Here is an 11809-nt window from a genome sequence, read left to right as displayed (position 1 = left end):
GTCTTCGGGACAGAGAGGGGTCTAGCATCTTCCATGTGTGTTGAGGGATGGTGGGTCAAGCTGAGCCGTGTTTAAAGCTTGTAGGGCTGTTGGTGCGACTGGATATGTGTGTGCGGCCCCCTGCAATGGACTGACACCCTCTCCAGGACGTATTCCTGCCCTGTGCCCAGTGTTTCCTCAACAGCACGAGCGTATAAGAGCTGAAAGTGGATGTAAAAGCAGCAGAACTGCAAAGAGTCTGAAGATCAGTGAATGCTGAGTCATAGTTCATACAGTAACCTGAGCCTCCACTCTTCAAAACACATATTTTTAATGAAATTAAAGACAATATCACAAAAGAAATTGGAATTCTGTATATTGGGATTTGTGCCGAGCATGCGTGCATATGCACAGTGCAAACCGTGCAGGGGTGCGAATCAGGTAGCCAGTAGCAACCTGTGCTGCCCACAGATGATCCTTTATTTAAGGGAGGTAGCACCAAGCAACAGCCAACCCCGGGGGGCTGGTGGTTGTGGTGGAGGTTGGAGGTTGGCTGTTGCTTGGTGCTACCTCCCTAAAATGAGTGTTTGCAGGGTGGGATGTCTGGGCTTAATCAGTAACCTGAATGATGATGATGATGATGATGATGATGATGTCTGGACATCAAACAGTGAAAATACAGAGACATTATGATACATAAAGCTACAGAAATGCTGTAAAAATAATATATTATAGGCTGTTTAAAATGCAGTTCAGTGGATAACACTATTGCTTTGTACAGACAGACCTCTGTAATACCAATCCTCAAACAAACAAACAAACAAACAAACAAAAAAAATATATATATATATAACTAAAACCACAGTAAAGTATTAATATAAATAATTATTATTACCACATTAATAATACTTATGACACATGCATTATTAAATTGAGTAATACAATAAAAGTTCTGGCAGCATGTTAGACTGTACTGCTAAATCTGCTTAACTGTGGGTCTGATCATTTCTACCAGGTTTAATCAGTGACCTGAAGGTGTGACCTTTAGGACATTAAGCATTAACAGAAGGTGTGGCAGCGCCACCTGCTGTACCAAGTGGAGAAGGAATATGTTTTTTTTTGATGCAGCGCCATCTAGTGGCTGACAGTGTGTTCTCACTGCCACTATAGGGTGCTGTTATCCAGTAACTCTGAAGACTTTTAGCCTGAACCCTAAATCAGGCTACATGCAGTAACAGTGCCGCTGCACTAGCCTCTTAACTGGGCCTCTAACAGAAGAGCGTTTAGCAGCTCCGGTTCATACAGAGATTTAACCAGGCCGAAGAGAACAGAGCACACCTGTCTGCTTCTAAAATCTCTACACTGCTGTCCAGTTAGTTATGGAGTAGACTTCAGTGCTGCTACTGGTCTTAAATTCACTGAATGACCCAGAAAGCCCACATACTACACTGTTTACAGAGAGGTATAACCCGAGTAGGGCCCTGAGAGTCCAGAGTCCAAACTAAACACAGGTAAGTAGCTTTTACCCTGTACGCTAACAAAGACCCAGAAGATCTCAGATGATCTGAGAAGATCTGAGATGTGCCACAAATGTAGCAGATTTTAAATTCGGGTTAAAGCATTTCCACAGGCCCACAGGACCTTACTGTCCCTGCACTTTATTTATAGCATTGCATATTTACATCTATTTCATCCTATTGTAAAAGTCCTTTTTATTTTAAGTTATTTTATCTTTATTTCTGTTGTTTATTTTCCACGTTTACCCACTTTAAATCCATATTTTGTATTCAGTTGTCTTCTTTGTGCTGTTATTATTCTAGTTTTATTTATTACAAGCACTTTAAAAACACTTTCTGTATTAATTGTGTTTATAAATATTGTATATATATTGTGTATATACACTATACACTATAAATATACCCATGTGAACGTCCAAACAATGCACCTTTCTTATTAAAAATAAAGAAACAAACAACAAAAAACATGTACAGCAGTACTAAATAAAATAGAAGGTATTAAATAAAGTAAATGTATTTTAATTTAAGTAAAATAATGACTGTGGTGAAATAAAAGTTTCTAAAAAAAAAGCTTAAGCTCGAGCAGTTGCGTTGTAACTTATAGAATTGTACAATTAGCATCCTCTAGCACATTCAAAAATACAAAAAAATGAATGAAAAAATAAGAAAACTAAATAGTTAAAAAGAAGGTATTTTTTTAGTTAGATGAACTTATAATTTTAAGCTGTTTTGTTTAGCTACACTGTAAAAAATATATCTAATGGTAAATAACTGACAGCAGAGTTAAATATAATATACAGATAATATACAGTTAAAAATAAAATATACAGTTCAATACGTTTTTTTATTTATATAAAAATAATATTCATACTTTTACAGTATTATCAGTGCTTATTATTATTATTAATAATAATTATTAATAATTAGTAGCATTAATTAATAGTATTGTTAGTATTGGAGTTTTAAAAGTGCCTTCATTTTTTATTTTATTTTTAAAAACTCTACAGGAAATCCGTCCACATCTACTCAACTTTATTATGCGATGCAGTACTTTAGTATTGTAGTGTTTCTTCATTTACAGATGAAGAACCTGTGGGTTCCAAACAGGAGCTCCTCAAATCAAATAAAGAACTTCAGTAAGTTTCACTACAGCCTGATTCTGAGGGTCAAGCCCCCACTTTACACACCCTGAGGTCATTCTCACTCTGTCTTATAAATGGTGGTTGGTGAATAAAAAATAGTGTGTGTAACCTCCACGCCCAGTGGCACCTACAGATCTACAGCTTGCAGCACACATTACAGCAACACACAGCTTACAGTGACTAGCATAACACAGCATTTACGGTAGGCTGATGCTCCTTCCCAGAGATCTTTGCTGCAGCACGCCCCTCCTCTTCACCTTAAAAAGCTGTTGAAGGATGAAATTGTTAGAATTGGTTGTTAATTTACAGCCAAAGTTATAATTTTACAATAATACTGAGGAGACGTGCGCAGAGTAAGGACATGGTTGAGTGTTAAGTAAGGCTGTGTTCAGGTTTTGACATGATGGTAAAGTTAAAAAGAAGGTACAGGTGCACGTATCTGTCACTGTACTACTACTCCGAGGAGCATGGCGACCATGGAGGAACGCGCTCTCCAGACACGCTGCAAGGAGCTCGTCCGGCTGCATCGGCCTCCACCCCGGAGGATACCCCAGCTATCGCCAACTTCACCCCCGCGCCAGAGAGACCCTGGGAGCATCAGCGTGGTCGAGGAAAGCAGGTGTCGTCTTCACCTTCCATGCCTCCCCCAGCACCGAGGAAAACTACCAAAGGCGGTATTGTCATTATTGGAGATTCTATTGTTAGACACAACAATAGAAGTGTCTAAGGGTAATGCCACGGTTTCCTGTCTTCCAGGTGCTCGTGTGCTGGACGCTTCAGCAATGCAGGATTCCCGGCACTGTTGTCCTCCACGTGGGGACAAATGACACCTCTGCCCGGCACAGCGAGGTCCTGAAGGAGCACTACCGCTCGCTTCTGGACGCCGCTCTGATGAGGACAGATGCCAGGATTCTCGTCTCTGCCATGCAGGAGTGGTGCACCACCATCGGCACTGACTATGTGGACCACTGGGGGAGCTTTCGGGAGTGACCGGCCCTCTACCACCGAGACGGGCTTAACCCGAGCCGCCTGGGGTCTGCTGTTCTCTCTGGGAACATCGAGGCAGTGCTACACCTGGAATGACTGGCTCTACCCAGTCACACCGGCCAGGTAAGTGAATAATAAGCTAAATAATAAGCAGGTAAGTGATCGATACTGTTTTAATAATTCACCCTGCCATTTTCCTGCTTGTATTTCAGCAGGTACTATTTCCATGTCTTTTCCTCATAACAGTGCAAATTAACCATGCAGTATCGAGACTGTCTGTCCCCTGTGTAGCTCATAATCGAAAAAGCCAGAAAATCTGTTTTAACAACCTCATTAGAATTAAAACAAACTCGTCTGTCCCTCAGAGCAACAGTAACTACCACATTAAATTAGGACTGTTAAATATAATATCACTAGCACCTAAATCAGGTATTGTAAATTAAATTATTACTGACAATCTGCTGTATTTAATGCACTATGTCTCTGTGAGACATGGGTTAAACCTGATGCATATATAGCTTTAAATGAATTCCACCCCTCCAGGGTTGGTTATTACAGCTACCCTTCAGGATGTGGTGGTGGAGTTGCCACAATTTATGATTCAGTTATAAGAATAACTCAAAACACAGGGTTTAAAGCTAAGTCATTTGAACTGCTTAATCTTAAAGTGGCAGACCCATCTCCTGCTTCCAAAACTCAGCACTCATTCCTGCTGATAACAGTGTATCATCCTCCTGGACCATATACTGAATTTCTTAGTAAATTCGCTGATTTTCTAGCAGCAGTAGCTCTTACTTCTGATAAAGTTATCATTGTAGGTGGCGTTAATATCCATTTCAAAGAGAATCCCAACTGAGCACCCACTGAGAATAGCATTGAAATCAATTTTGGATGCTTTAGGCTTCACTTAATTCAATGTTATGATGTAGCTCTTCACTAGGCTTGGTATTAACGCTGGGTATTGAGGCAGATAATGTAGTTGGCTTCTCTCAACATGACTCAATATTTGACCATTATCTGATCATGTTCGAAATAGGTCTTAACCAGAATATCTAAATAACATCTGCAACAGCGAATGCGTTTATTAATAACCTCCCTGACTTAACCATCGCCTTCCCATTACATGCTAAAGATCTCGAGCCTGTGACTGAAAATGTACACGTCAATAGGAAAAAACAAATTAGGGAAAAAAGATAGCTCTGTAGTACACAATCCCAGAGAGGTGGGCAGCCAACTCCAGCGCCCGGGGAGCAGAGAGGGTGAAGGGCCTTGCTCAAGGGCCCAACAGTGGCAGCTTGCTGAGCCAAAGTACAGAACCCACGACCCTGTTGCCAATAGCCCGGAGCTCTAACCGCTGAGCCTCCACTGTAATACTTTGACTGTTTTGTACTTTTCTGAGGGTTCCCGAATGATCATACTTTTAATAAACATGAGAAAATTAATATACTTTAGTTAAAGAGTTTCATTTTAGACACGATCTTTAGATCCTAATCAAATTCTTATGTTTATTTTAGTCTGCTGTGCTGATGACAGGATCTGTACTAGTCTGTGATACATCCTTATTTGGCTGTACCGTTTTATTTTAGACACAGGCCCTATCTTACACTCTGCACAAGGCGTGTCACAGCGCTCATTGCCATCTTACACCCCGCCAGCAGTCTATTTTTACTCCTTCCGCCTGCGTCGTTTAAACAGCAGCGCTGCTTGCGAATATATCTGCGCTGGTGGGCGCGGTGGTCTCAAAATAAGGGGTGTTCAGGTCAGTTTCTGGCGTATTGCTGCGTATCTTGGCAGCAGAAAACACAGGAGCACCACTTACTAAAGACAGCCTAGGCAGACGTTCGTCAACAGTCAGATGTTCGTTCGTTGCTATCTTGGCAGTGAATTGTCAACACAGGCGTGTGCAGCCTGACGCTCGTCCACCCCCCCACGCTTTACACCACTGAAATAGCAATCTGCCAAGGTCAGACAGACCGCACCTGGCTCTTAAAGGTAACAGAGAGTGCTGATTGGTTTATTACTGCACGTTACGCCCAAAACAAACACACCCATGATTAATTAAGAGACTCAGTACATGACTTTTGTGCGTTTTGAGCCAAGCAAGGCAGACTTTTCCAGTCTTTACGATAGCAAAGACACACCCAAACACCCTAAATCAAGCTGGAAGGTGTCAGGTCTGCGTCCCCTGAGCCTCCGGCCCACAGGCTCTCATGAGGACTCTTATTCTGACATTCACGTTCATGTCATACTGGACCTATTCAAGGTATTGAACTTAGTCAGTGATTGTTCATGGTATTGTATGTAGTCAAGGGATTGGATGCATTCACGGTTCTTTAGGTACTGAACTTATCTCACGTAGTCAGGGTGCCCAGTGACCACGTGCGTTGGCGTGCAAGCGTACAGTCCACGAAGCCTCGGGGTCGCCGGAGAGACGCTCTCTCTCTTCAGGAGTGCATTATCGGTACCAGGTCTATCTTATTCATGCCAGTTGGATTCTGCCACTGACCTCTCAGATCACGTAAGTTCTCTAGTTCTCTAGTTTCCCCAGGTACTGCCTGTAGGTTTTGGTTTTCGTATTACATCCCGCTCATTCCCTTCACGCCAGCCTAGCTCCAGGATTCACCTCCAGCCTCAGGTGTGTGTCTTTGGGTAAAATTGTTTTTATAACGTTCTCGCATCGAGCCATCCCCTGCGAGTGTTCACCCTCATACCTCTGTCAGACCTAGCCAGTCATGACAGAAGGTTGACGTCTCACCTAAAGAATGCTAAAATAAGGCCCGATGTCTCATTATAAAAACAGTATAGTATTTTAAGGTCAATAACCTCTGAATGTTAAAGCAACCTCGTCACTAATGTTTTTCAGCTGAAACACCATTTTTGTTCTTCTTTTTTTAACACTGTTAGACCGGCTTCTTCTCTTTTCTGCATTAGGTCTAAAATAAAACGGTAAAATGGTAAAAAAGGATGCGTCACAGACTAGTACAGATCCTGTCATCAGCACAGCAGACTAAAATAAACACAAGAATTTGATTAGGATCTAAAGATCGTGTCTAAAATGTAACTGTTTAACTAAAGTATATTAATTTTCTCATTTTCATTAAACGTATGATCATTTGGGAAGTGCTTAGCAGTAAAGTATTACTAGATTACGTTGAACCATCACGTCAAATCCTGAACACAGTGTTACACCATGTGAGACACATCACCTCCGTTTTCTCTTATACGATGTTGACTGTCCTCTCAGGCCGAAGAGTCGTATAAGCTGTTCAGTCTGACTATTGAATACAATTCAAGAGGGGCTGAGGGCTCTTCATGGCTTGGATCAGCCGTCTTGGAAGAATCCCCCTTGGATCCATACTCCTGATCTCCTCTGCCGACGGCGTACGGAGAACCTGTGAACATGGTGCGGAGTAATGAGCTCTACAAGCACTACAGATGTTCAGTACCTTGGCTGTGGTTGGTGTAGAGTAGCGGATAGCAACACCGCTGCTACCCTGCCTTTCCTGTGGCTGAGTTGTGATTTCCTCGGCCTACAAGCCCACCACTCTACACCAGTGAGAGTCCTTAGGTTAGCTTACTAACTCTCCATTCTCACACCTCTCTGAATAAGAGCCTCAGAGAATTGGCATGAGTTTACAGAGAAAACAAACAACACTGAAGCGGTAAACACTTACAGTCCATGTCTAGAGCTTCTTCTTGATTTCTGCAGTTGGAACAAATGAAGCAACAGATTTCTGTAAGAACTAACGCAATGCTGGAGTCTTACTGATGAAAAATGAAAACCACAGCCTACCTCTGTGCAGCCTGAGATCCTGCATGAATAAAAGACATGAATAAAATGATTACAGCATCAAATATCTGCGATTTCCTGACTAGATTAAATGCATAAAGAATTATTTTAGACTATAACTGCTTTAAATAATTTAATAACGACTATTAAACAAATATGTATTAGGAGTTTTATTCCTGAGTCACAGTTTTTATGCATTTTACGACTAAATCTATCATTTATTGATGGTAGTTAAGATTTCAGTGCAGCCATCCAAACACCTTTTATCTGCCGTTTTTTCCTTTTTTGACATAATGTGAATCTGGGAGTTGTTCTTTACATTGTATCAGAATTTTTTTATGGTGAACGGACCAATAGAAATGCTCCAAAAAGACTTGGATTGAAGTCTAGTAGTTTTTTTTTCTTCTCCTTAAAAGTTGCCATTTCGGAGTTTTTGTGTGACCACTACTTTTATGTATAAATAATAATAATAATAATAATAATAATAATAGTAATAATAATAATAATATGTAATTAAATACAATAAAAACAACTGTACTACTACTACTACAACTACTACTACTAATAATAATAATATACAATTAAATACAATAAAAAACAACTGTACTAATACTACTACTACTACTAATAATAATAATATAATTAAATATAATAAAAAACAACAGTACTACTACTACTACTACTACTACTAATAATAATAATAATAATAATATACAATTAAATACAATAAAAAACAACAGTACTAATACTACTACTTCTACTACTACTAATAATAATATAATAATTAAATATAATAAAAAACAACAGTATTACTACTACTACTAATAATAATAATAATATACAATTAAATACAATAAAAAACAACAGTATGGCTACTACTAATAATAATAATAACAATAATAATAATATATAATTAAATACAATGTATAATGTACAATGTATAAATAATAATAATAATAATAATAATAGTAATAATAATTATAATAATACTACTAATAATAATATACAATTAAATACAATAAAAACAACAATACTACTACTACTAATAACAATAATAATAATAATAATAATAATAATAATAATAATAATATATAATTAAATACAATACAAAACAACAGTACTACTACTACTAGTGCTAATAATAATAATAATAATAATAATAATAATAATAAATATAACGCAGTAAAATGTAGTTATGAGAATGAGGAAGTGAAGTGAGCTCTGACATACAGATCTTTATGGTTTACAGAGCTAAGCTCTTTCTCCACAGTGTGGTTACCTGCTGACTTAAAGCACCTCTTTCTTATCAAAACCACGGCAACCAGCAGAAGACACAGCAGTGTGGGGATTGCAACAGACAAGCCTATGGGAAGACCACCTGTGTCACAACAACAAATTAAATAACACAGATCAGTTCACTTTCAGTGAGGGTCCATTATGCCAAACCCACCCAGAGACCAACACCTACTCATTCAGATACCGAGGATCCACTCACCATATTTCCCAGGTTCCTCAGGTTGTTTCTGGGTCACAGGGTGGTCAGTAGTGTGGGGTGGTGAGGGATTGTGTACGCTGACTGTAACGTCTTCTATCACCGTCCACTTCACTTCAGATTTATACTCTTTACCACTTGTGTCCATCTGTAAGGCACAGCGGTACTGCCCACTGTCTGACCCCATCACCCCACTGATCGTGATGTTGTGAGTGGAGAGGTCTTTGGTCTGGTTTGAGATTCTGCCCCTCAGTCTCTCCTGCTCCTCACAGTGGTGATCAAACTTCTGCTGATAATCATCACCCAAGTCAAAGGAGTAAATGCAGCTACTGCTGCTTCCTACAGTCTTGATCCAGTAAATAATAAAAGGCTTCTGTTTATATTTTTCACTGAAGTTAAAACTGCAGTTTAAAGTCATGGAGTAACCTTCAGATACATTCAGTGAGGATCTTCTCTCAGGCTCGAGCGTCACTGCAGAGAGAAATGCTGAATATTTAACACTGGATCTCCAGAAGATCAGAACCAGGCTTATCTCACCGACTATGTTCCACATGTTTGAACAACTAACTTATATATTTTACATTTATTAATACATATGAAAAAAGAGCTATAAATAGACATGAAAAGAGATGACCCAGTAGTAATGCATTCAAGAGTGATATGAAAATTAGTAGGGCACTCTTAGAAATGAAGGGTTCTGGCGGCACAATGGCATAAAAGAACCACTTTTGGGTTCCCTAACAAACCACGGGCCTTATCCACTAATATCTTTCTATGAATTTTCTTAAATCTGTTCTTGAAGCTCTATCAAGAAGTCTAGGTCAGATTAAAGAGGTGTTTGTAAACTGCAGAACTGTTCTCAGCTCTGCTCTCATACTGATGGAACCCACAGTCCTCCTAAACTGAGCCAAACACCGGAAAACTGTACAAGTGGGTTTTAAGAAGAAAGGTTTGTGAATGAGGCCTGTTGTTTGTGACAGGCCTTTAAAAGGTTCTTCACACTATTACAAGCATGATTCTTCATTATAACCATAAGTGGTTAATCTATGGCATCTCTCAAAGATCCCTCTGAAGCACCTTCATTTTTAAGAGTGTACTACAGTGGTGATCTAGAGCATGAACAGGTACTCACAGGCTCGGTTCTGAACAGCGACTATGTATGACTGGAGAACGTTGGGAGATGATTTGAATGGATTAAGGAAACGAGGAGCATCCAGAGATTCAACACAGGCATAAAACCCACTTTCCTCTACTTTCAGTGAGCAACCAGGGCTTAACTGTGAATCTTCATTTTTGCAAAAAGAGGGGTTTCCAACATCATCATCATCAATTTCAGCAAATCCATCATGACCACACTGTACTGAGCAGTTCAGGTCGATCAGGTTGTCAGAATTTCTGCTTATTTGCCATTTGTTCGTCCCACAATTCAACTCTACTTCTTCATCCACTGTTTTAAACATGAAGCGAGTTTCCCCTTAAAGAAGAAGCAGAAGAAACATCTGTAAGACGGGATGCACTGTGATCTGTCTCACTTTAGTAATAACAGACTACCAGACTTCATTGCTCATGATGGCAGTAAAGGGAAATGAAATCCTGCACTGAAAGCAGAAAGGCTGGAGTATCACTACAGCTAAAGTGTAAGATCGGACCCTGTTAGAGTGTAAACAACAAAAACACAGCCATAATACACACCTAATATAAAAGAGAGCATTACTCACCCTGACAATTATCAAGAAAAAGGAGCAGAAGAGCGAAGGGCAGCAGCAGCGCCATGACGTCCAGTGCGTACACTTCACCAACTCTTCACAACAAAGCAGAAGTAAGAAAAGCTGCAAATGTACCACTTCACTTCCTGCTCCTTCCCCCAGCTCGAACTGTCCTTCATTCACACTACTGTGAGGAGTTTCTTCATATTTAACACAGGAAAGGTCTATGAATCAGCAATGATAAGGGTTGTATTTAAAAACATCTAAAATGACATGCCCCTCCCCTTCTCTTTTATGTTTGTTTGTTTGTCTGTTTATTTGTTTTGGTTTCCACCTATTATACCATTATACCTTTACTGTTACTGTAACTGATAAACAGTTATTTATAAAACAAAACCAATAAATTAGATCATTATTTATAATATAACAAAGCATAATTTTATAATAATGTAATTCTAATAATGATCAAAGACCATAGATCCCCTCTCCTCCCCAACACTTTTATATTATTGATTGGCTGTTTTACTAATTGATCATCCTAATCATTATTGCAGACATGCATGATCTTTACCCCTTAAATAGATAGATAGATAGATAGATAGATAGACAGACAGACAGACAGACAGACAGACAGATAGATGATAGATAGATAGATAGATAGATAGATAGATAGATAGACAGACAGACAGACAGACAGACAGATAGATAGATGGTAGATAGACAGACAGACAGACAGACAGACAGATAGATAGATAGATAGATAGATAGATAGATAGATAGATAGACAGACAGACAGACAGACAGACAGATAGATAGATAGATAGATAGATAGATAGATAGATAGATAGATAGATAGATAGATGATAGATAGATAGATAGATAGACAGACAGACAGACAGACAGACAGATAGATAGATGGTAGATAGACAGACAGACAGACAGACAGACAGATAGATAGATAGATAGATAGATAGATAGATAGATAGATAGATAGATAGATAGATAGATAGACAGACAGACAGATAGATAGATAGATAGATAGATAGATAGATAGATAGATAGATAGACAGACAGACAGACAGACAGACAGATAGATAGATGGTAGATAGACAGACAGACAGACAGACAGATAGATAGATAGATAGATAGATAGATAGATAGATAGATAGACAGACAGACAGACAGACAGACAGATA

The 11809-nt window shown here is 39.1% G+C and overlaps 1 protein-coding gene across 1 annotated transcript; it reads right to left on the bottom strand.

Annotated features, from left to right (window-relative positions):
* Positions 1–2367: 2367 nt before the first annotated feature.
* LOC140548085 (uncharacterized) lies at positions 2368–10701 on the bottom strand. The gene is made up of 8 exons (XM_072671460.1): positions 10626–10701; positions 10040–10381; positions 8911–9378; positions 8695–8793; positions 7419–7437; positions 7300–7328; positions 6832–7017; positions 2368–2904 (listed from the first exon to the last, which is right to left on the bottom strand). Exons 1-7 carry the CDS (start codon positions 10678–10680, stop codon positions 6866–6868), a joined length of 1164 nt encoding a protein of 387 aa, XP_072527561.1. The 5' UTR covers positions 10681–10701; the 3' UTR covers positions 2368–2904; positions 6832–6865.
* Between the last annotated feature and the right edge of the window lie 1108 nt (positions 10702–11809).

Source organism: Salminus brasiliensis, chromosome 25 (assembly GCF_030463535.1).
Source record: "Salminus brasiliensis chromosome 25, fSalBra1.hap2, whole genome shotgun sequence".
Lineage (NCBI taxonomy): Eukaryota > Metazoa > Chordata > Actinopteri > Characiformes > Bryconidae > Salminus > Salminus brasiliensis.
This window is presented reverse-complemented; position numbering and strand designations above follow the sequence as displayed.